The 25,943-nt window shown below is 49.8% G+C and overlaps 1 protein-coding gene across 2 annotated transcripts in view; it reads right to left on the reverse strand.

The window, feature by feature from the left end:
• pik3r3b (phosphoinositide-3-kinase, regulatory subunit 3b (gamma)) overlaps nt 1–25,943 on the reverse strand; it is a 138,840-nt gene that overhangs the window by 65,893 nt on the left and 47,004 nt on the right. For both annotated transcript variants that reach the window (XM_086225385.1, XM_086225386.1), the window contains 3 exons: nt 18,783–18,914; nt 13,154–13,346; nt 10,223–10,308 (listed from right to left, as the gene is read on the reverse strand). In XM_086225385.1, the coding sequence (XP_086081511.1) occupies nt 10,223–10,308; nt 13,154–13,346; nt 18,783–18,914 (411 nt within the window). The remainder of the gene's footprint in view (nt 1–10,222; nt 10,309–13,153; nt 13,347–18,782; nt 18,915–25,943) is intronic.

Below are 25,943 nucleotides of genomic sequence, written 5' to 3' on the forward strand. Positions count from 1 at the left end.
CGCTAAACTGAACTTGTTCTCTTGTCTTCCTCTGAGTTCTGGCTCTCATTCCAGTAGGAATGAGGTGAAGACTCAGTTTCCACCTTTGCTTTGCTCATAATTATTGCCAATGTGATTGATAATTAATATCTGTCATTTTTATTCCATTTATGTAGGGAGGCAGTCTCTTACCGCTAGACAATAACAGCCTACTGAGCCAATTACCTCAAATCTATCCCCCGGTGACGACTGACAGCAGCCGCGTAACGGGCTGATAACATCCGAGGCCGGTGATCTCCTCGCGATGAGACCGCCTGATTAAATAAGTCACAACAAATAATATGTTGCTGTGTGAGAAGGAGACAAAGAGGAGAGGAGAGACTCCTGGGATCATGTTCAGAGCACAAAACTCATAACTCCCGATCGCCTGATTCTGTGTGTCGCCGTGCTACGTCTGCGGCCACATGTACGTGTGCAATGAGAACTGGCAGATTACCAGCACCTGTGGTTGCGCCGCCTCGAAGCGAGCTGTCGGCCACCAATTACAGCTCCCTGTCTTCCCATAAACCTCCCAGCATGAAGGGAAAGGTGAGATCGTCTCTTTATAGGAACCCGAGGAAGGAAATGACTCTCCGCCCTCATAATATGAGGCAGAATTCACATCTTTCATATAAAGTGCCCTTGACCTTCAAGCAATATGATGGGCTTGATAGAGCATCGTAATGGGGCTCTATAACTTTCCATGTGGTCGAGCAAGCAGAGCACTGCAGGCTAGCAGGGCAGCGTGCTACAGATTAGCTGTTTAAGTGTGTTGCAATAACTCGCCAGGCCTGTAAACGACATGAAGGCCCGCGGCTCAGGTGCTGGTGGCGGGGGGGGGGGGGGGGGGGGCGCGATGACTACGTCTCCTGTTTCTTATGAAAGCTGCTCTAGATTAGCAGCACTGTTATCGATGGAGAAAATGACTACACGTCGTGGGAAAGGAGATGCTGACGGTGACAAGAAGGATCACCAACTCTGCAGCTTGGTTTTACGGCACATTTACTGCTCTGGTCAGTCAACGTTTCCAGCAGCAGGCAGGTTTTCAGCAAACAAGCCCTGATAAAGCCACAGCGCCGTACCCCAGGCAGAATGAAAATATTGGGCGCCGCCGGGGGAAAATCCGCTGCTGGCAACTTTGATATTTGCCCACAGCCTCCGAAACTGGAATAAATATGTGTTTCTCAATGAGGCTGTGGTGAATAAATATCAAATGATCACATTAAAGCTTGTTTAAGAACATTTCATTGAAAACATACAGCAGAAGTCATACGAAAACAGAAGAAGACGCCATTTAGCTGTAACCTGATCTACAGAGGCAGAAACACACCTGTGGAAACGCAATCACCTGGAACAGAAGCTCCAAGCAGCCGTTTCTACATGAAGTTGTGCTGCTTATTAGCAAAAAATTGCTCATGTTAGATGTTAATGTGAGTGGCAAATGCTAATGGTGAGCACAACTCTCTTACTCTCTTAATCATGACTTCAAATCAGTGTCATGATTATTTCAGACGTTTACCTCGTTAACCATTAGTGACCAATTATGAACTTTTTGCCTAACAGTTCTGGACCGTAAACATCCTGAACTGTTAGAGGGAAAGTCACCATGTCGGCCTTGATGTCAGCTCATGTTAGCACGATTGATTGTTCCACTGATACTGCAGCTGTGATTTGATTGACAGCGTTTGGCAGAATCTTCATTCTCGCGTCATTAATTGCATTGCAGACGATGACGGCGTGAAACAACGATGCTTCTAAGGAAGGGATCCGCAGGCGTGTGTGTCTCTGCACGCTGGTTTGCTGGCTGTGTGGTTGTGGGGGTCACAGCGGGCCCGTCCCTGACTCGTCCAGAACATTCCTGAAAACAATCGTAACCTCAGCTTGGAAAATTGGAGCAGTTAATTCATGGATGAGAGAGCACAGGAGCTGCTGGCCTTGTAGCCGCTACGTCTGCACCTGGCACCCACACCGACTTCTTTCAGGTCGTGAGTGAGGACGTGCAGACACATTTCTATATGTCAAAGATTTATGAACGCTGTGTTTGTGTGCAGGGGTTTCTGCTCGACTCTTGCCCAAACCTCAAAAGTTACAATCAGCCGATTCATTGTTGATTGAACAGAAACATTAACATCCTAATCTGCATTGAAAGTGGAAGATTGTTGTGCAGCGAGTGCTGGAGGAGGACACGAAGAGAAGCAGGAACAAGGAAGCACGAGCTGCTGCGTGTCCCTGCTGCTCCTTCATCAGGCTAAAGTTAGCGTAAACAATTCGTCACCCAGGTTAACTAACAGGCCTAATTCACATCATGGCGAGTCGTGAAACCCCCCAGGCGGATCCACGAAGCCTTCCAAGGCTGAGCACCGCTCCGCTCCGAACTGACCAATTTAGAGGTAAAATTCAACAAAACAAGAGGCGGGCTGGAGTGATTGGTGCATACTGATCAGCCCACTCTGAGGCCAGCTGTTCCCAGAGCTGCCCAGAGGTAACGAAAACTGACTCATTAGTAATTCACATCGGGCTGAGTCAGGAGGAGGAAACAGTGGGTCTGTTTTAAAAAACAGAATTATTCGTGCTGCAAAACAACGGATCCCGGTGGAAGGTGGAGGTGGAGGGAAGGCAGCGAGCTGTCAGGAGGCGAACACAGACAAACGGCTGTGGACACACAAACATACACAAATGTCAGATTCTATTACGACGTGATGCATCAGGCCAGCAGGACGACCTCTGTGGCAGCGTTTAGACTCTCCCGGGTTTACATGCAAATTACACGCTAGAGCGTCTTCAGATTAGCGCACGGCTTTATCCTTCAATGCGGCTAACACACGAACGGGACAAAAACACGCAAGTAAAACACATCTAACAATCCAACATCTTGTATCTCAACACACCACCCACTCGTGGTACCTCAGTCAAGCACCGAGGCCTGGCTTATTATTTTCTTATTTAAAAAAAGTTATTTCACATTTCACTTCTTCCATAGAGCCGAGGAGGAATGAATCCTGAAACCCGGAGTATCTGGTTCCCTCTTCTGAAGTCAATGAGTTCTTGGTTCAATGAACAACTTGAGTCCCAACTTCTTCTACAGCACAAAATATGTCTGCAACTTCCACACTTCAGAACTTCAAAGCACTTACGCAGCTTAAAAAATGTCGAAAGGAAATTCAAAGGCCATCAGGGTGACAACAGAGGAAGCCTGACGCTTAGTGGTGGTGACCTTGAAGTCATGTGACCCTGGTGTAGCTCCTTCCTAGGCTACTGTTAGCTTAGCACTGCTAACTGTAGCATCCAGGCTTCCAGCATCATCAGAGGGTTCATTAGTGAAGATGATCTTGATGAACTAAACCTGGAAGATCATCAACTTCTGTTCACCAGAGCTGATTTACTGGTTCAATCACCACAATCACATGGAGCGATCCTATTGGCTGCTGGGGGAGGAGCCAGGAGATGACCACTTCCTGTTGGTGGAGGAACCAGGAGATGACCACTTCCTGTTGGCTCATTGCTGGGGTTCTCTACTGACGGCTAATTTGACTTATAACAAACACAGACGTGTGTTTTGCTCATCCACCAACTGTTGTGGACCACGTCAGCCTCACCAGGTGTAAACGGAACTTAACGCTGAAACGCAGCAAATTCCAATGAGTTCTATTCTAATCACAAAGGCAGAACTCGTCAGAGCAGAAGCAGGAAACTGTCAACACGTAGGCCTGAGTATTTTCCACTCCGTATGCAGGCGCGGAGGGTGACTTGGTCCGTTATTGTCTCATCTATCACTTCGTCCTCTTCACGCTCCAGCAGGTGACAAACTCACTCAGGTGATGTGAGAGAAAGAGGACTGAACAAAGAGACGGAGACAGGAAGCAGTCATTGGTATTCAGAGCCTGTTTCAGCCCCGCCATCTATCCTCCCTCCCTCCTCCCTCCCTCATATTCTGTACAGTCCATGGCATTTACCCTTCAGCGCTGCCAACGCCTCACACAGCCGCAGCTGCTCCACTGGACGACACTCGTGTGCGTGTGCGTGTGCGGCGTCATGATGCTCCGTAGCAAAAACAAGCGTGTGTTAATGGCTACATGGAAGAATGAGATGTTTCATTTTATCTCAGTTACGTGTGTCATTAGAACTTCAGGTCAGGACTTTACTGCATTGGTTATGAGGAAAAGAAATCATTCAGCCATAAACTGCCAGTGAAATAATTACAGTTCCAGCAACATTCCCATCTGTTGATGACTTTCTGAGCGAGCCGAGCCGCCACGTACCTGCAGAGATCTGACGCTGCGCCGGCAGCACGCTGTCGGATCAGGCCGCTGCCAAAATTCACTTTGAAAAATGCTTCTGAGCCAAAAATGACATTTGAATTCATTCAGTGCTCAAATTCAACATGAATTTAGAAACCCTATGGTTGTACGTTCATGACAAAATCCCACCGAAGCCCGAAATGATGGTGATGACCCTGCACGTACAGTCGATGCTGTTTCCAAGAAAACACAACTTGAGATGAAATGACCTGACCGGAAGGAGAGCAGAGAGATGGAGGGAGCAGCCGAACATGGCAGGAGGTGTGGATCCTGCGACCTTATAACCCTTACAATTACATATGAAGGGATAAACATGGAGGCCAGGGCTGTTGACGTTAATTCAAGCTTTACATGAGCACATTACAGCAGGACTTGGACATCAACCAGCGGAGAGCCTCTTCCCTGAACACACCACGAACATCTCCACCAGAGAGCGCCGCGCGGGATGATGGGAATTACACCATAATCTCCTGATAGAGCCGGCGCGGGACGCTGCTGTGTGAGCTACGCCGTTCTGGGATGAAAAGAATCCAAAACTTGTTTTCATCAGGACAGTTGAAGAAGGGAGCGCCACGTTTGAGCTTCATCTTCCTGCAACCGTAGGATCGTCAACGCTCTCTCCTATTGGCTAATTAGTCCCAATTAGCAGCTACAACTTTTACAGCCTCTGATACTTCGCCTCGGCGGCTCTGTCCTCGTCCTTCTAGCCAACAGAGCTCCATCAACCCGCCATCACACGCGTGTGCGTGCTGGTACACGTATCAGGGCGTCTCCATCAGATGAGAGACGTTTCAGCTCACCTTCCAGCACCTTGGACAGCGCAAAAGCAGAAAATAATCAAACACCCTGATTAACGAAGGAAGTTCAGAAGGAAGTGAGTGATCACGACTCTCAGTTTCGAACTCAAAGTGAATCATTATTTGGCGCCATAATGGACAGCCAGGCCACGCCCACTGACACCGCACAGGCTGTCAAAGATGATTTGAGAGATTCAACACATCTGACAGGTCGACGCGTTCGACGGCTGCTGTTTTCAGATGGCAGTGTTTTACTGGACTGAATTAATAAACAAAGAACAAAAGTATCTTATAAAAGAGCCGCCTGTTTCACTGCTGCATTGAGAAACAGCAAAAACACTGGTGAGCTTATCAGGAAGGTTCAGGAGGCTCTGCTGCTGTGTGTGTGTGTGTGTGAGTGTGTGTGTGTGTGTGTGTGTGAGAGAGAGAGAGAGAGAGAGAGAGAGAGAGAGAGAGAGAGAAAGAGAGAGAGAGAGAGAGAGAGAGGACTGACCCTCAACTCTCAACCTCCTGCCAGGCCTGACCAGGCCACATGTTTCTCTGTATCCAGCTAACCGAGTCATTTCAAAGGCCATTACCTTCATCTCACATGGTACCAGGACCTCTGACCTCATGATATGGTGAAGGGGGAGAGAGGGGGGTGAAGAGAGGGAGAGGGAGAGGGAGAGAGAGAGAGAGAGAGAGGATGTTTGGATCCTTGGACAACAGCAGACATAAAAACTCAAATCTGTTTAAAGATGAAAGTGAGCTCAAGTGATGATGATGATGATGAAGAAGGGGGAGGTTCCCAGCTATGAAGATGAACTATGTACAGCTGGGGGAGACACACACACACACACACACACACACACACACACACACACACACACACACACACACACACAAAAGCACAGTATCCGCTTGACCTCAATCACATTATACAACCATGATAGCCAACACATATTCACACACGCGTGTGTGTGTGTGTGTGTGTATGTGTGTGTGTATGTGTGTGTGTGTATGTGTGTGTGTGTGTGTGTGTGTGTGTGTGTGTGTGTGTGTGTGTGTGCCCTGCTGTTGACCCTGTACAGCAGGATTATGCAGGATGTTAAGCTGCACTTTCCTCCCACTGGCATAGAGTCAGGACATGACTGAACAGTGAACCCCACACACACACACACACATACACACACACACACACACATACACACACACATACACACACACACACACACACACACGCTAAATATACACACATGTAATATTCATATTTCTGACATTCTGACAAACACACAACACACGACTCTAATCTCACTCATACTAACCCGCCCTTCTAGGTGCTCTCAGCCCTGACCTTGGCACGTTTGTGTGTGTGTGTGTGTGTGAGAGAGAGAGAGAGAGAGAGTGAGTGTGTTAAAAGGTCAAAATATCTCCCCCAGCTCCACCAGGACAACGACCAACTGACAAAGGAGTCGGCGAGCAGTGAGCTAGGAGACGTTCAGGCTCCGTCAGGTGTTAGCATGTCGACAATCAAAAGTCTGAATACAGGAACTGCTGCCAATCAAGAAGAAGCTGCACCCCCCACCAGTGGCTGAGTTCACATGGACCCTGAGTCAGACCACGGACCCCTGCGTTCTGATGTATGACCTAGTCAGCAAACTGAAGAACTTCTGGCAAAGCTGAATATCAGCTGTTACAAGATGGAAATTCAAAATGGCGGACGTGTTTGGGATCAAGCCAGTTTGTAATATCTGATCTCATCAGAGCGTGGTTGACCTCTGCGTGTGACTACAGGATGGAGGGTAACTCAGCCAGGTAACTTCAGCGTTACCAACATGAGCTGAACCTCCTCCACCTCCCAGCGCGAACACTGCTGCCTGCGGTCCTCCGCCAAGTTGGTCCATCCATGTCGGTCCAGCTGCTTTATCCACACAAGCAACACGGCCGACACCGAGGTCTCTCTCAAATATGTGCCAAACAGGTCGCATCGGCGTGCAGGCGCAGTAAGCACCCGGCACTTTGAGCCACCAAAATGTGTCGCGTCCGTACGTTCATGTCTACATGCCGCGAACGACTTCACCGCTGATGTCACTCCGTTTCATGAGGCGAATTCCTGGTCCCACAGCTCAAGCCTCATGCTGTGACTGCGAGTGAGAGAGCAGAGGGAGATGGAGAAGTGTGTAAGTGTGTTACATCAGGACTATTTCCCACGTCGCTCCCCTGATTATAAAGCAGAGAGGAGCTTTAGAGCGACGCCCCGCTGAGAGGGTTGTGTAAGAGATGTTACAAAAGAAGCACTTCAAAGACGGCGCAAAAAAGCTGCCTCTGGTCCTTTTGTTACTGTGATGTAAGCCTGTCGACCATCTCTCTCTCTCTCTCTCTCGCTCTCTCTAACACACACACACACACACACACACACACACACACACACACTTGTTCAGTTTTGCTTTATTTGAGTATCCTGAACTGATTTATTATTTGACTAACTTCAAGGAACAGAGAAACTTATTGTGATCAGACTCATGACCTCTGAGCTGCAGCAGCAGCCTGACGTATCCTCGCATCCTGGAACTGATCAGCTCGCTCTGCAAATGGGGGGGGGGGGCGGCGGGGGGGTCAGCAAGATCCCCTCAGTTCAGTTTTGGACAAACTTCATTTGGTCAGCATCTAATCCACCTTCTCACTTCACCTCTGAGTCCATGTGACTGCAACATGACCCCTAATACACCCCCGGGCCTCAACATGCCAGAACAGCTTCATACACTCTGACCTACTGACACACACACACACACACACACACACACGCACACACACACACGCTGACCCACAAATGATGACCCGACCAGAGTGTCCCGGCACTTGTAATCAGCTACACACCTGCTGGCCGACCTTTCCCTCGTCCTCCTGGAGCCTGATTGATCTCTCTGCAGCATTTCATTTACACACACACACACACACACACACACACACACACACACACACACACACACACACACACACACACACAGAATTTAAAGCCTCTAAGTCTCCAAGTTCTGCAGCAGTCTTGTTAATATTGGTATCCTGATGTAAACTCTTCATATCTTCGATGTCAGCAGATTTGTACCTTTGGGTCGAGAAGAAGAAGAAGAAGAAGAAGAAGAAGAAGAAGAAGAAGAAGAAGAAGAAGAAGAAGAAGAAGAAGAAGAAGAAGAGTGTGTTCCTTGTCTTTCACAGTCTACATGTGAGTGTGCGTCATCACCGCTGTGACGTGACAATGTTGGATTTCAGTGACATCGAGCAACTCTCCATGCTAGCTGTTAGCTTAGCCAACACTGACTGTTGTCACAGCTTCAAGGCTGCAGGAAGTACAGCACCCTGTAGCTCTATCAAGTGCTCACACAACAACAAAAATGTAGTGTGCTGGATGGACTGTGATGGACCCAAACCCCGGATGAAACGAACCGTTTCCCCTCTGGATGGACCTGCCAAAGCCTCAGCAGTTTGCCTCCACTTTTGAGGGCTCTGTTCTACTCTGTTAATAGCAGAAGTGCACGGCGCCCCAAAACTGATGAGCAGCAAGTCTCCCCTGCCAGCTGCACGTTTAACTCATCGCAAACCAGCAGCCGATGACAACGGAGGCATCCTACTTCCTTCAAACCCTGCAGAAGTATAATTGTGATGTTTCCAACCCAAAATACCTTCGGTATCAAAAACACAAGCCTTTGAAACTCAATCCACCGACAACACAGGAGATTCGCTGCCAACGAGTTTGTGGGAACAAAAGTCACTCTTGAAGAATAATGTTTTATGATGTGTCGACACCTCGGTTGCGGTCTGGTGAGGTTTCGGCACAAACGCACTTAGGAAAACATTGTGGCTTGGGTCAAAGTTGTGAAACTCTGAGTCAACAAAGGGACTCGAATAGCGGCTGCCGTCCACCGCCTCAACCTGCCACCCGGAATTCTTCGGCGCTCACAGACGTCATCACGGCACCACCGTTGCTCTTCTCAGAAAAGTAAAATTGAAACATACATTTTAAAGCATTCATTTCATGCTTCATGCTCAATTTATCACAGCAGCGCAGGCAAAAAGTTGTTTTCCACATATTTTATAAACCACAAAACAACATTGACATTAAATGTGTCCCTGGTTTGCAGAAATGTGCAAGCCAGCGATTTATTCTGGAGACAACTGGTCGTGACATTCGGCTGCCAGCCAGGATAAGGACGCTCCGCTCGGAGCTACCAAGATCAGACCTTTTGTCACGACGCCACCAGAAGACCGAAACCTCCAAATGAAGATGAAGAACAGATGAAGACGGCTCTCGTGATCCCAGCAGCAGGTTTGTTCCAAATCTCAGCCGAGACCCTGACCTGCAGCAGTTTTCCACCCAACATCATCCGTGCGAGCTGATGACCACATGTGGCCGGAGAGGAGAGCGCTGCCGTCGGCCTCACAAGAACCTGGGGACATTAGCGGCCAACTTTTTGGATGCTCTGTTGGCTAAACGCAGCTTCGGCACGGCCGCCCTCTGATGTGGTGCGGAGCAGAACTTTCTGACCTGACGTCCAGTTCAACTTGACTAAGTTTCCTCCACAAAAGCCCCGGGGTAAGAGAGGACGTTGAGGTTTTCTTAAGTGGCCGCTGTACAGTAAATATATACACTACACCAGACGTTCCATGCTCACATTCATACCCCATAGCAGCCCAACCAATCAGGAATGCAGAAAGACAAACATCATGAAACCACTGCGTTTTGTTACTATAAACTCTGTACATCCCGCCTGTAAACTCAACGAACGCAGTCGAAGCTGCTATTTCATGCTTCATGCCCAATTTATCACAGCAGCTCGGGCAGAAAGTTTGTGTTTTCCACATTTTTCATAAACCAAACGTGTGTTTACTGCTGCTGCCTGCGGTGCGGCGGGGAAGGGAAAGCCATGTTTCCAGTCTGAGGAGAGCATGTATACACCAGAGAAACAAACTTCACCACTTTGTCACCAAGCAGGAAAAAAGAAAAATCACCTGCCACCAAAAAAATCACCCGCCACCAAAAAAATCACCCGCCAACAACTGCACGTGTGAGCTTTCAGTGTCACAGAGCCAACAGGAAGCAGCGACACACTCAAGTGCGCTGGATCGTCCTACCTGGTGCCGCCTGCACCTCCGCCAGGCCTCCCGCAGCGATCAAAGCCTCCAAGATCCTGACGTGATGCTCCGGGTTCACATCGGCACTGGCAACACAAACACATGAACCGCGGTCAGTTGGTTTGAGGACACCAGCGACAAATGCGAGCGCGCTGACAAACAGGCAGCACTGGTTTGTCTTTGGCAGGACGAGACGCAGCAGGAGCCAGCGCGCTTCTGGGTCACATCTATTCCAGGCTGCTGTCGTTCGCTGTGTGGAATCGAACGCACGGAAAGGAACGTTCATACACCGAGAGCCAGGAGACCTCAGGGAACCTTTTGGTGCTGGTGACAAAAGGTGACATGTTTCTGGGGACCAGCAGGAGTTCCTAGTGAGGCGTCGGGTTGTGGGATCGCCAGCGTTTCCTTCTGGGCTTTTTCAACTTGTAGTTGTTGGTCTTTGCTATTCGCTCAAACCAGGTGGTTTTCATTTTTGAACCAAAACAGACCTGGACCACAGCAGACCTGGACCACAGCAGACCTGGACCCCAGGTCCCAGACTGCCATTGGCCCAGACTGCCAGGGATCTCCCATAATGCACTGGGCTTCTCCATCCTCCTGTACTTGATACTTACTTGTTGTGTGTCTGTCAGTGTCTCTGTCCTCAATCTCTCTCTCTCTGTCCCCCTCTTCTCTATCTTTGTCTCTGTCCCTGTCCTCTGTCTCTCCCTCCAGCAGGTCAAAGCAGACGTCCGTCCCCACTGATCCTGGATCTGCTCCACCTTCCTGCTGGTAAAGGAAGGTTTTCATCTCTGCTGTCTCAGATGGGCTTGTTCATGAAGGAGTGAGGTTCTAGATCTGCTCTACTAGGAGAGAGGTTCTTCACCTGCTCTACTAGGAGTGAGGTTCTAGATCTGCTCTACTAGGAGAGAGGTTCTTCACCTGCTCTACTAGGAGGGAGGTTCTAGATCTGCTCTACTAGGAGAGAGGTTCTTCACCTGCTCTACTAGGAGGGAGGTTCTAGACCTGCTCAACTAGGAGGGAGGTTCCAACCCTGCTCTACTAGGAGAGAGGTTCTTCACCTGCTCTACTAGGAGGGAGGTTCTAAGCCTGCTCTACTAGGAGGGAGGTTCTAGACCCGCTCTACTAGGAGGGAGGTTCTACACCTGCTCTACTAGGAGGGAGGTTCTACACCCGCTCTGCTAGGAGGGAGGTTCTACACCCGCTCTACTAGGAGGGAGGTTCTACACCTGCTCTGCTAGGAGGGAGGTTCTAACCCTGTTCTACTAGGAGGGAGGTTCTAACCCTGTTCTACTAGGAGGATAGGTTTTAGACCTGCTCTACTAGGAGGGAGGTTCTACACCTGCTCTACTAGGAGGGAGGTTCCAACCCTGCTCTACTAGGAGAGAGGTTCTTCACCTGCTCTACTAGGAGGGAGGTTCTACACCCGCTCTGCTAGGAGGGAGGTTCTACACCCGCTCTACTAGGAGGGAGGTTCTACACCTGCTCTGCTAGGAGGGAGGTTCTAACCCTGTTCTACTAGGAGGATGGGTTTTAGACCTGCTCTACTAGGAGGGAGGTTCTACACCTGCTCTACTAGGAGGGAGGTTCTACACCCGCTCTGTTAGGAGGGAGGTTCTAACCCTGTTCTACTAGGAGGGAGGTTCTTCACCCGCTTTACTAGGAGGGAGGTTCTACACCTGCTCTACTAGGAGGGAGGTTCTTCACCCGCTCCACTAGGAGGCATGGAGGCAGCAGGGACGGATGGAGGGTGCTGGAGACACACGGAGACCTGCTGGACAGTCTCAGCTTGCAGCTCTACAAAATTTCCATGAGAATCAGGTCAGATTTTTGAGCTCATGAGGGAAGCCACGCTGGCATCTGGCCAGCTTTGTGGATGAGGATGAGGAGGATGACTGCTGGACAATGATGCTAACACTTCCCATCCACTGCCATTCACTGTGCTAAGCTAACTAGCGTGGGTCTCAGCTTCTTGTCTGCCTGAATGCGTTTTCCCAAACAGTTCCTTTAAAAAGTTGTCTGTTCTTGTGCTCAAGAACTTTAGTGGGACATTAAGAGTGATATCAATCCTCTTATTTAGGCCTTGAGTGTGTCTCCATCTGCATCAGTGTGAGTTCTGACCCACCAGGTCAGAAAGTGTGTGAGATGGTCCTGCTAACGTGGCACGTGATGGCACGCCGCCTGACAGGTCGGTCAGAGCCGAACGACCCAACATGCCGACTCCCTCACATTTGCAGCATCAGAATTTCCTCTTTAATCTCTGGGAAACCCAACGTGGAAGAACTTCTGCAGGGCGCTGATGGACACATGCCGGCTCTCTCTGTTCGCCTCTATTTTGATGTTCTGACGGCTTTAATAACGTCACCTTTGCGTTCAGGTCACAGGACAGATTCAGACACACGGATTCTGTGGGGTTTTTATGCAGTTGATGAATGTTTTACTCAGTGAAAGGAAACCAAAAAGCAACGACTGAGATGATAAAAGCATCCATGACATTTCACATTGGAGTGGTGAGAACTCTTTTCATACTTCAAGGTAAAAACACCATTTAGCTTTTTTAATGTAGATTATTCGATAAAATATTCTAAGTCACAACTCTGACCTCTGACCCCTACAGGTTAATTCTGAAATGATCGTTAAACCTTTTAAGGGATGATAACGGAAACAAAAATGGCTTTAAATTCAACTTCTAAAGCTGTGTTTTCTTCTGAAGCAGACATGCTGACAGGGTTTTTGACCTCTTGACCAACGAGTTCATCCGAGCTTCTGTAGGGATGCTCGCTGAGGTACCAGCACATCAGCACATGTCCAGAACCGGTCTGGTTTAAGGGTTTATGTTCTCGACCTAACCAGGTTATCTACTACATCGTTTACACTTTCTTAGCCCCAACATGAGGAAACCAGGACCATGATGGCGTGGGGCCTCAGTACCTGAGCGGGGAGGGCTTGAAGACGGCCTCAGCAAAGGCTTGTCCCAGCAGGCGCGGACTGGTCTGACTGTGCTGGCTTACATGGGCCAGATGTCTGCTGAGGTGGACCAGGAGCTGGTGGTTGGCCTGCGGAATGCTGGGAGAGTCCAGGATCCTCTTCAGCCTCTCGCCACACTCGTCCACACTCGGACTCTCTACAAGATGAAGAAATGAAATAGAACATGAGGCCCAAAGTCTGAGGACACCCAAACATCGGGTCGTCGAACACGTCGGACCAAACCAACCAGCACCGATCCGCTCAAGCCTACAGCCTCCTAATCCCGCTGAACTCCACCTTGTCTAGCACGTAGCCAACTACCGACTCCCGACGCCGCACTGGAGTCCACATCGGTCCCTTCAGGCCCACCAGGCTGCTTGGGTGTATTCACCACGCTCCTGCGTGAGATCTGCATTCCTAATGCTGGCGACATCGATTCACGGGTTCAGCCGGGGAAATTAAAGTGATTAAAGTTTTATTATGAAAACAGGATTAGGACTCAAGTGGAGCTGGTATCGATGCGCGGCAGCGGCTGCGGCTGCAGGGCACTTGAACAGTGAAGTGTGCGCTGTGTTTGTGAGCGTCACGTTTCCAGGGCTGATACGTATTGATTTAGCATATGAGACATCGGTGGATTCGGTGCTGCATGCAGGAACTTGAGTGTTCAGATCGATCCAATAACACAGAGTGCTGACAGGGAGACGGAGACTCGCTGACAGCTGACGGATGGGATGGACGGAGGAGCAGAGAAGGCTGCATGTTATCCAGGCAGGTGTTAGCTAGTACGAACGTTGACAGTCAACCAATGACAAGATACGTCCACCCGAGCCAGCGATGGTGGCGTTCCACACATCGGATTAATTAAACATAAATAAGGATGAATCTACGCAACTTGTGTTGAATTTTTAGCTCAACAAACATCGCTCCCCACGACAGCTTGCTGAGTTATAAGCAACGTTTCCCACTATAATTTGTATCACATCCAGACCCCCCCGCTGATTAGAGGCCTTTTATTTAGCTCGGTCGTAGCGGTTAGCTTGTTTCTGCTAGCGCATGTGGATCGACAGGTTGCGTGTGGAGGAAACGTTAAGCTCGTAGGAGCAACGCAGCAATGAGGACTCACAGGTGAATTAAATGACTTTAGAAAGTTTGTATGGAAAATGTGTAGAAATTCAGGTATTTTTCTAATAAGCCACACCCACTCCAATCAACAGCCAATAACATCTACAGACAAGTTTAGGTGATATTTACACACTCATATTAACACTGTGAACGTCTTTTTTTTTTTGCTTTACTTCCAAATCATTTGGAAAACTTGCAAATTAAATTTACTGGATCGTTTTGATCATAAATGATGAGGATGAGCCAAGACGATGCAGAAGCCGGCTGATGTCTGCTGGTACCCATCACACGTCAGTAGGATCTGGTGTCCTTGAGCAGTTCAATTTATTTCCTGTCATGTGACCGATGGTGAGCGCTGACACAATCACGCACGTCCACGAGAGACGAGTGTTTCTAACGTTTTAGACGAAACTATGAAGGGAAACACACGTCGCTCACAATCACATCAGAGTTTCTGAGTGAAATCATTTCACTCTGTTCCTCTTCTTTAATGCAGGAGGCTCACCAAAGTACAGGGAGAGTGTGTGTGTGTGTGTGTGTGTGTGTGTGTGTGTGTGTGTGTTTTGGGCGGTGGGCAGGTGGGCGGTGATAGATTGCTGACAATCTGCTACAGCCTGATGGGGGTCACGGAAGTCACCTCTCTGTCTTACCACGACTGATCATTGGTGACCCACACACACACACACACACACACACACACACACACACACACACACACACACACACACACACACACACAGTCCTGTTATTATAGATTGTGGTTGACCCTGCTGGTCAATAGGGGTCAAGGCTGGAGAGGGAACTTGGCCTGTCCATCTGGCCCCCAGGGGCTTTGGGAGACTGGACAACTGGCCAGTGGTGGTTGTGGGGGGATGGGGGGGGTGGTGGTGGCGGTGGTAAAAAAAAAAGTGAGTCACTGTGGAGGTGATCATTCATATGTGTGGACCAGGCGAGGAGTGCTGGCTGCGGCCCCCTTGTTCTCCTGCGCCGCTGCTGCTGGGTTCTCCGCTTATGTCCGACGTCTTTGGAAGGTGAAGTAAAATCAGCGAGACGTCGGACATAGGCGGAGAAGTACCGTTGCATCTCAGACTGAAAAATCCACGGGATCAGATTCCTGCCGCAGCACGTCTGAAGCTTGGAGTTGCAGCTCGTGTCACTTCCTGTTGGTCTTCCTAAGAGCTGTGGCCACAGTCCCCACGTCTCGGTGCAGCGCCAGTCCAACGTCCTATCAGCTGACAAGCACCAGGTCTGGAGTCACCAGGGCAGAAGTTCACTACAGTGGAGTATTTGATGACCCCCCCCACTGCACCTCGTAGCAGCTCAGCTAACGACCGCTCAGCCGTCCACCGAGCCCCAGGAGTGGAGGGTTAAATACTAAATGTTACATGGGATAATGAGGACACATCTTCTGGTCTCCTCAGCAGGTCCAGATGGACGGGGGCCAGTCAGACTGGGCCAGCTGGCCTTTGTCCTGCTGCCCTCCACGAGACCATCGGGTTAACCAACGCTAAACCAATGAATGAGAACCAGGGGGTGAGAGAGGGAGGGGTGGAGAAGGTTAAATATTAAGAAGAGGACGGAAGGAGGCCAAAGGGAGGTGTTTAAATTTAAAAGCTTTAAGATGGCGGACACTGAGGTCTGAAGACGCCTCCAGGTCTGAAGATGTCCCCCCCTTTTGTCTTCCTCTTAATGAGCTGGAAACAAAAGTTTAAAAAAAAGAGTGTGGTGCGAATCAGAGGAGGTGAGGAGCAGCGGATGGAGGAACAAATCTGCTCCTGATGCAACAATAAAGGAATAACAAGATAAAAAATGAAATAAACGGTGACATAAAGCGCAGACACCTGAGACGTCTCAGCGCAGCAGCAAACTGGAGGAAGAGTTTGAGGGTGAAACTTTGACCGTCACCGTGTTTGGAATCTGTCCCAGAAAGTTTGTGGGACCAAAGGATTCCGAGTCACGAATGGATCAACGAGGTAAAGATCCCTCACCAGCTCGCGTCTGATTCCTGGTTTCCTGCTGCGCGTGGGCTGACCTGGCGACCTGTAATCTAACCAGGTGAGGACCACGTCACCCCAGGGGTTGTTGAGTGGGCGGAGTTTTGGAGGATGGAAGGCGCAGCCGGCACCGCGGTTCCCAAAATCATAAAATTTGGCTTCAAATATCAGACCCAAAACAGAGAAACAGCAGCTGTTTGCCAAAATGCCAGCCACCGCCAGCACCAGGCTACACGAGGAGACGTAAACGCCGCTCGTCCACTCCTGCGAACCTGCCATGAGCTGGCATCCCGTCTCCTCAGGTCAGAGGTACTTCAGTCTGTTCGAGGATCCAGCTTCTCAAATAACAGAGCGGATCTGACCCGGGTGGCGGGTCGGTTCTGGCTCGCTGCTCGGTCGGAGTTTCAGTGCCAACGTGGATCAACGGAGTTCTTCTGACTGGCAGGAAAGTTTGAGAGGAAGGTGAAGCGTTGTGCTGCACGTTTAGTGAAAAATAGGACGATTTATAAGTGGAGAGGAATGGACGAGATGGTCACATGATTCTGACTGGAACACATTTGATAATGGCGCTAACGACGCATTAAAGGGACAATACGATGCAATGAAAACACGAGCGCGCATGCACAAACACTGCTCTCTCTCTCTCTCTCTTTCTCACTTTTTCATGCAGTGTTGTTTTTTTGCGACACGGTGAAATATTTGTTACTAATAAAAGTTCATCACTTTAAGACGCCTGTCCTCTGGTTTGTTGTAATTTTGTGACTTGATGTGTGACTTCCTCGACCAAAGCTATGACTCGACTTGACTCGACACTCAAACAGACGCCGACTCGCACGTGAGTGACTGACTAATTCTCCTGTTTATTCCTGATCATTCCTGGAATTCCTAATGTCACATATCAGAGAAGCAGCTACCAAAGGGAAACCTAATTAGTGACGAATGGTCTGAATACCAGCTGGTTATATAATTACTACTGAAGTACAAATCTGCAAACAGCAACTAGAAGCGGAGAAGCAGGCCGGCCGGCTGCTGCCTCTCGCCCCTCAGGCTCATCCAATCAGATTACTGCCTGATTCATCCACACGCAACAAATTAAAGGCTTCACAACCTGTTTCAGAAGTTCCTCTGATTTCACTGCAGAACTCACATGGCGTTCTTGAAGTGACGCGTTCTTGCTTGACTGGACTTGACCTCAGGCCACCTGCACAAATGCCTTGATTCTTCCCTCCAAAGTGGTTTATCTGGACTTCAAATGGTTCCATGAATAAGTAAAAGAGTAAAAAGGCTGGAGTGAGAGAGGGAAGCACGCCTACATTATTGAGGCGGTCTTCAGCTGGAGCTCGTGTGTCGCTGGTTAATATTCACCAGAGCAGGATGTCGCCATGTTGACAGCTAATGTGCACGACACTCGTTCATCCGCTCGCTTTTGATCCTAATTCCGCACGCCACCCCGCAGCTGCCCTCCCAAAACTCCAAATGCCAGGATGAAGGATTCATGAAATATAGAACAGAGCCCCTAAAAGCCAGCGAGAGGGTGGCTGGCAGCGCCGAGGAGGGCGGCGGCCAGCGGACGGAGTGTCACTCGTGTTGGAGCTCATTGTCTCAAGTTTAGCAGAAATGTGATGCTGACGAGACGGAACAGCCTCGTCCTCCTCGCGGCCAGATGTGGCCGAAACCCGTCAGCTGTGACACGTGCTGGCGCTCATTCAGAGTGACGGCGGCACGGAAACGCTGAGCCTGGAACTCACGCCAGTCCTCCGCCAGTAAAGATGCTGTTGCAGCCCAGGAATGGATCCTAGCGGGTGGTGTTGGTAGACCGACTGTGTTCTTACCTGGTCAGGATTAGAATGAACTAGAACTGCCGGTCTTGGCGGAGCCGGTGTGAGGGCGGTGGTGTGAGACCACCACCTGCTTACTGGAGTCCTGGAGGGTTTGCTGTTGTCGAGGAACCTCCGGAGAAAATGGAAAAAGGCCTTTGACGCCAACAAAGGGAAATCCTGATGACGCCTCCAGCTCTGGCACCAGTTTGGGGACAGGTGTTTCCTCCTCAATTCAACCTCCATGATGGAATTATTTTCCCGGTTTGTTGTGGAAACCCCAACCTCCATCCCACCCACAACCTCCAGCACGAACAGGGACGCTGACTGCCAGCCAGCCTTCAGCCAACACAAGTAACTGACCTCACTCACGCGTTTGTGGCTGGACTCCCAGCAGGTAGGTCCTGAACGCTGGAGCGAACCTGGCACGCGCAGATCTCAGAGCAGCAGGCGAAGAGTCGGATCGTCAACACTCACACCTGAACCTCCACACAGGTTCCACCTCCGTCACAGCTCCTTGAGGTGGAGGCAGATCCTCACACCTGGATTATGAACCGCTGTTTTGGTCTCACCGTCCCTCGTATACGGTAGCAGGTACAGTTGACATCTGGGTCCGTGTGTGTGTGTGTGTGTGTGTGTGTGTAGATAAACATACTGTACCTTGAGCAGTGTAGACCAGCTCGCTGTAGACCGTGGAGGGGATGATGGGGGCCGCCATGTCCTGCAGGAACCCTCTGAGAGCATCGGTCAGAGAAACCACATCATACTGGTCCAGATCCAAGGAGCCGAGATCTGAGACGACAGGAGGAGGAGATGTGAATCACGGCGATGCCGAACCAGACTACGGAGTCCATGAGGTGCCAGAAGGACACAGAGGCTGAAACACCGCCTTCCTCATCTCTGCTCTCCTCGACTGCTCTGAGATGTGCTGGTCTTTAGATCTAATTAAGTCATCTCCTATTATCAATTAGTTGATGCAACTTTTGTCTAAAAGCACGTTTCTCAGTGGCCACCTGATTGGCCGAGGGCCTCAAGTCTCACGGTCAGCTGACCCTGAGGAGCCGCCGCTCCACCCAGATAGCGGCAGTGCTGAGACCTCTCTGCTGCCAGACTAAACAACTGATAACACGCCTGCGTGAGCAGATCAGCAAAGGACAACCCGCATGGCGCCGATGGACCATCCTTTCTGACCTCCATCTTTCACCTCAACCTTCCTCTCCAGCGCCACCTCCACCCATCCCTCCACAATCTTGGCTCCTCTTCCTCCTCAGCCTTCTTCCTGCTTGTCTTTGTTTTTATCATCCCATCCCCTTCTACCCAGCATGCACCCTTCTTCTTCTCCCTCACCCCTCCCCCGCTTGTATCATTTGCACCGGGGTGAAAGGCTGTTCAATCCCATTGATCAACTTGACGCCTGAATCAAACTGGCCAGTCACCACGGACCAGGGCAGCAGCGGCGGCGGAACTCTGAGGCTGCCGTGTCATCGTGAGCTATTCAGGCACAGCGAAGTCCATCTGACAACAGAAGATGGAAGACATCAGCGATTCATGAGAGCACGTGCCTCCATGGCCCTGTTGACGTGACAACGCTTGCGGGTGAGAACGACAAAAGATTTTATCAGATGTGCCTTTCGTTTAGACGCCAACAGCGTTTTGGGGGCTTGAAAACGCAAAAAAACTGGAACCACCCTCCAGAGTGGAAAACTGAAAAAAGGCTCCACCAGCGCGCTCCCGTCTAGACGGCTGAAGATGCAAAAGTCTGCTGAACGCATTCGGTCCGTACGTCTGTGTTTCGTCTGGCGGGTCTCCCAGTCCACGCCTCCTTGAGCCTTTGGGCTCATAATTTAACGTTCCCTGGAGCAGTAACTCCACCTCTTCGTCTGTCCAGACGAAAGAGTCCGAAGGTTCTACAGAGGCGCTCACGTGGTGGTGCTGCGTGGCCGTGTGTCACACCACCACCTGGCCGACTGGCGCGCATACAGAATCAAAATCCACACCCTCTTGAGTCACTGCATGCACGCAGATGTCCTCTTGCAAACGCTCGGCTAAACACGGAATAAAAAGAGCGGACACAACGCCACTCCTGTGTTTTCTGTTCAGATCATTTTCGTGTAAACGCAGCCTAAACGTCCCCAAAAATAAACTGAACGTGAAGTTTGTGCTTGTCGATGTGAGCGCGGCGCGTGACCGCGACCCCCACCAGGATGGTTTCAGATGTGGATTTTTGAGAACGCGCAATGATCATGTGACACTTGTCAGATCATGTGAGCATCTACACAGCAGAACACCTGGAACGCAGTGTGAGGTGGTCGTCCAACAGGTTGTCAGCAGCTCCGTGTTTCCCTCTGCCAAGAAAGGTTGACTCTATGTTTTATCATTTCTTTTATGGAATGAATAAATGATAGAATTCAACTTCTCTCCTTCTCTGGATTGTTTTCTACTGCACCAGAGTCACGGTTGCGTCCACAGCCAGTCACCATGTGACAGGAGCACAACCCATCCAGGCCAGTCGGCGGCAGCTCACTAGCTGTCAACGCGCACGCTCAGTCGGCCTGCATGAAAAGCCGTTTGCAGCCAGTTTGGTCTGGAAAATGAGAATCTTCAGGGCAGCTGCAGCCGAGCCGCCTGCAATGCCTTCGCTGGTCATGAGTTACTGATGAATAGCGTGGACGGCGCGAGGCAGCGCCGACAAAAAGTGCTTGTTCGTGACATATTTTGCTGAGACATGACGGCTCGTCTTTCCCACACTAACAGCAAAATGGCACATTTGTTCTGAGCTAACACACATGATTCCTTTGAAGTCACTGGGTTTATTATCTGGTGGTGTGAAGAATCAGAGGAACACAATCTCAGCTCAAATAAATGAGATTTTACAAGACTTTACTGACCTTTCACAGGGCGTTAAAGATGTTTATTTTTAAATGGCGTTGGGAGACACAAACGGCTGCAATGTGCAAAACAACAGCTGCTATTTGTTTGGGTCAGACAGCAAATAAATGAGTGTCTGACAGGAGGCTGCGGCAGATAAACGGGTGTGCATTTAACCAGGATGCGCCTGGGCTCCAGCGGCTGACCCTGCAGGGTCACCCGGCCAGACGACCACGGCCACGGAGCTCCGCAGTAACACAGACCTCAGAGGGGTGGGGGTCTGCTGGGCAGACAGGAGTCAATATTCCTGAACTACACTCTCACCTCCATCTTCCGTCTCTCACAGACTCACAGGTTTCACACACACACACCCACACACACTCACACACACACACACTGGAGCTCTGGGTGAAGTTTGTGTGCTTAACAGGGCTTGTGACCAGTTCCACTTGAAGATGGAAGAAAACCACAGACACATCAGAGGTTTCTGTCGTCATGCACCACTGGCCCTCGACCCCTGACCCCTGACCCTGGGCCTTCACAACTGAAGGTCTAAACCGTGACCATGGTGTAAATCTAACCAGAGCCCTGTAGAACACACGCGCACTCACAAGACTGACGTCACCCTCAATCTCCATCCCTCCCTTCAACAATCAGTGCTCCTTCTCTCTCTTCGTCCTCAGGCTTACATCATGCAATAAACTCTCTCACTCTCTCTCTCTCACACACACACACACACACACACACACACACACGCCCAATTTTCTGTTCACACTGGGCCTGTCAGTCAGCTAACTGCGGTTATGGATCAGCTGACAGATGGACAAGTGAATGAATGAGTGAGTGAGTGAATGGCTCAGCTGGGCAATGGTGGAGTGACTGGATTATTGCAGTGGATTCTGAAGGTCACGTTTCTACTGGCAGAGAAAAGAAGGGAAAATCAGCAAAACAGAAGTCAAAAAGCAGACGAACTGAATCCTGAATGCTGACCAGCCTCAACCTCTGCCAGGCGTTTTCACCGGACCTTCGATGTTGTGACAACAGTTGTTTGTCACCGATTGCAAGGCTGTGGGGATCCGTTCATTCATTCATTCATCCGTTCAGGAATTTTGATTCTTGTACAGTTTTTACAGTCACACGTTCATTTACCAAGTTTGTGTTCCTGCTGTCCCTTGTCACTAGAATTTCACCTTTCATGGAACGATGAGAACTTAAGAAATTACGTTTTTAATGGAAAAAACAAAAAGTCCTCGTCGGGGTTCAGGTTCTGAATTTGTGTCCAATGACGGTTTGGAGCGCGAGGTTTCTCTCCCTGTAAATGATGTCATCACGCTGCTGCTGACTGACTTCGGCTCCTACATCAGGTTGATGGATGTGGTTGGTTTGCATTACTCTGTGACAATCCCACTAAGGGAAAACGCAGTTGTTCCAGCCTCAGTAGAACCTCACTGGGTCGCTGAGCAGGCCAGGTTCTGAGCGGTAAACTCCTGCTGCGCTCACCTCAGCAGAACCTTCAGCTTGTTGACGAAGCTTTCATTCTATCGGCTCTCCTTTTCAGCTCGCTGGAGATGTTTGTTGATTCTGAACGGTTGTTTCTTTGCGTTCGTGCGTCTTTGTCTGTCCTCCACTGGCGTCCACATGTGAACTGACAATCTCCTTGATGGATGAGGACAGATAAGTTGATAAAATATGTGTTATTGTATGAAACTCTGGATTTCACAGTCAGGAGAGAGGGAGAGGCTGGTCAAGGCTGCCAGCCAGCACAGACTCACGCCCAGCGGTAAACAGGAGTCGACAGCAGGTTTTCCAGGGACAACAACAACAACAAAAGACACAATAGAGCTGCCGGGCGAGTGAGGACAGAACGCCCAGTTTCTCTCTATTATCTGGGCTCAGAACGTACAGGTACAGGAGAGGTCGGATCATGGTGGCCGAGGAGGCTCAGTGACCCGGCGAAGGACCTCCTTCTCTGCTGCACCGGCCAAGGCAGCAGCACCTCCACACGGAGGAGACACACACTCCGACTGACTGGAGCGACCGGAGTCTGACACGGAAAATCAAGCTCTTGTTCACGGACAATGACAGCAGTACAGTTTAATCAGGTAAAGCTAAGAACAACACTCCTGTGCCCCCCAGCAGCATTAGAACCTCATTATACAAAAGAAGCTGATCATCGGATCCAGGAAGCGGCGCAGCGCTGACGTTCATCACAATGGGAAACTTTCAAAGGGGAAATCCAGTGGATTCTGGGAAACAGCGGAGGCAGTGCCAGTGGTGGCGGCTAATCCATCCATCCATCCATCCATCCATCCATCCATCCATCCATCCATCCCTCCCACCATCCATCCATCCATCCATCCCTCCCACCATCCATCCATCCCTCCCACCATCCAGCCATCCCTCCATCATCCATCCATCCATCCATCCTCTCCCTCTTCTCCTGTTCAGGGTGGTGGGGGTGGAGCCTATCCCAGCAGCCTTCCCCCTGGACAGGTCACCAGTCCATGGCAGGGCCAACACATAGAGACAGACAACCATTGGCTCTCCCAGCCACGCCTACGGTCAATTTAGAGTCTGGATTAACCTGGTCCCTCTTGATGTCTTTGGACTGTGGAGGAAGCTGGAGTACCAGAGAGAACCCAGCAGGAACAGGGAGAACATGGAGACTCACCCAGAAAGACCCCGTGCTGCAGCCGGGGCTCCACCCACAACCTTCTTGCTGGGGGGCCACAGGGTGGACCACTGCTCCACCGGGCCGCCTGCGGTTAATCCAATAGTAGCGATTAAACCACAGGGAATGGCAGCAGAAGAATCAACTGTCAAGGATTTGGAGAACAACGGAGGTTCTCTGGAGAGTCAACAGTGATGGAGGAGGAGAGCTGCAGCCCTCAGCTGAGGAGTGTGGAGGTCATGCCCGGACAACTCTTACTAGATAATCTGATGGAACCATTTAATTTCATATACAGCAGCAATAAAATGTTTCTCCTGCTCTGATATGAGATGACATGAGGTGAAAGGAACAAAACAACAACAACCTCATGTGCTCTCTGAGGTCTCAAGAACATCATCAGACGTCCTCGCTTCTCTGTGCAGAGTCACGTTGCCACATTCACAGTGTTTACAGGCTCCTACATAACCCAGTTCCTCAGCTGAGGAGGAGCGACTGAATGACAACACAGGAAAGTGCACTGACTCCCTGAAAGTCCCTGAAAACACAATACAGGTCAGTAAACAAGAATTCTGTACTCTGTAAAGTGCTGCCACTTCCTTTTTAGGTCAAAGGTCACTTTGTCCGTAAGGGTTTTGGGGTGTAAATCACATGTTCAACAGCTGAGGCTCTCCAGACACGAGGCAGAGATGTGAGATTTAGTTTTTGTCTTTTTGCCTCTTTTTTTTTTTTTTACCCAATTGTTCATCACCAGTTCACCCAGACGGTCCTGGTCGTGGCTCCGCCCCTTCACATGTGGAGTTGGCGGCATCATCACTTGATGGTGAGGAAATTCACCAGGGGAGAACAGCACACATGAGGTTCCCTTAGTGACCAGCACACACACACACATCCTTGTACTTATATCTTTGTGAGGACTTTCATTGACGTAATACATCCCTCCCCCTACACCATCTCAACTGACTCCCTGACCCTGACCTTGACCCTAAACCTAACCTGAACCTGATTCTAACCTTGACCCTAAAACCAAGTCTTGACCTTCAAACGGTCCTTTGAAGATGTGAGGACGGGCTAACATGTCCTCACTCTGTTGGTTAAATACGTTTCTAGTCCTCACTATGTAGCAAGAACACACAAACACAAAAACACACACACACACACACACACACACACACACAGCCCAAGCTTTGTTACTAACATACCTATCAGACAGAATCAAATCGTGATTTATTCTGGACGTCATTTCTACGACGCTTCTGTCGCTGGATGATGAAATCAAGTTTTCTAAATAAGAAGCAGCAGCGAGCCAGAAGGACATCTTGACTTCGTCTCCGCCTCGTTTCCGTGGCACAGCAGGAGCCGCCTCAGTCTTCAGAGGTCATCACGGCCCTTCACAGATTCCTATGAGACCGGGTCAACTGCTGCAGCGCCACAGGGGCTCCCGGTGAGCCCAGGGCCCCCCTAACGGCTTGATCCGAGCCCACAGTCCCCCTAACAGCTTGATCAGGCCCCGGAGCCTAAGGGGTAACGTTTGGGAGATGAAACAGCTTCTGGGAATAAACTTCTCCTGAACCCGCGTTAGATTTGAATCCCGTTTCTTTCTCTGCTCTTTAGTTGCAGGGTCACGACAAGATCAGTATCATTATTGCTTTTTGAAGGCAGGATTAAAAACCCTGATCCTGTAAGACAAATATCAAACGAGCGTGAGGAAGACGGTGCGCAACCGTCAAGACAGATGAAATAAAGTGACTTTATACTTGGAGGTAAGTTTCATAGACGGAGAGAGGGAAGACAGTGTTGTTCTACCTGCCAGATTTGAATAAAGACGAGCCAGAAGCTGTCAAACTGACACCGCTCCTCGTTTACCGTCAAAATTCAACCAGGAACACAAAACTAAGCTGCTTCTCTGCAGTCGAGGCGATAATTAAAGCAACAGATAACGTCAGCGCCACACCGCTGTGTCCTGCAGCCACACGCACGAGTGTGTGTGCGTGTGTGTTACTGCGACTATAACTTTTATTATTATGACCAATTACACACAGTTTCAGAGATGCAGCGCACACAAGGCTGCGGAGAGTAAACACATTAAAGAGGAAACGTGATCATTTAGAGGCAACATTAAAGACATTCTAACTGCTTGTAATGAAATATTCCTGTTTAAATCTTTATTGCTCTTTTTAATGGGCCAGCACATACTTGGGGGTTTATGTGTGTTTATGAGCATGCAGGGACGTTTGATCAGTTTAATGTGGATTTGCTCACAAATTCCCTGTTTACTGTTCATT

This window comes from Aulostomus chinensis, chromosome 14, assembly GCF_037954235.1.
Source record: "Aulostomus chinensis isolate RoL2024-O1b breed Wild chromosome 14, RoL_Achi_v1.0, whole genome shotgun sequence".
Lineage (NCBI taxonomy): Eukaryota > Metazoa > Chordata > Actinopteri > Syngnathiformes > Aulostomidae > Aulostomus > Aulostomus chinensis.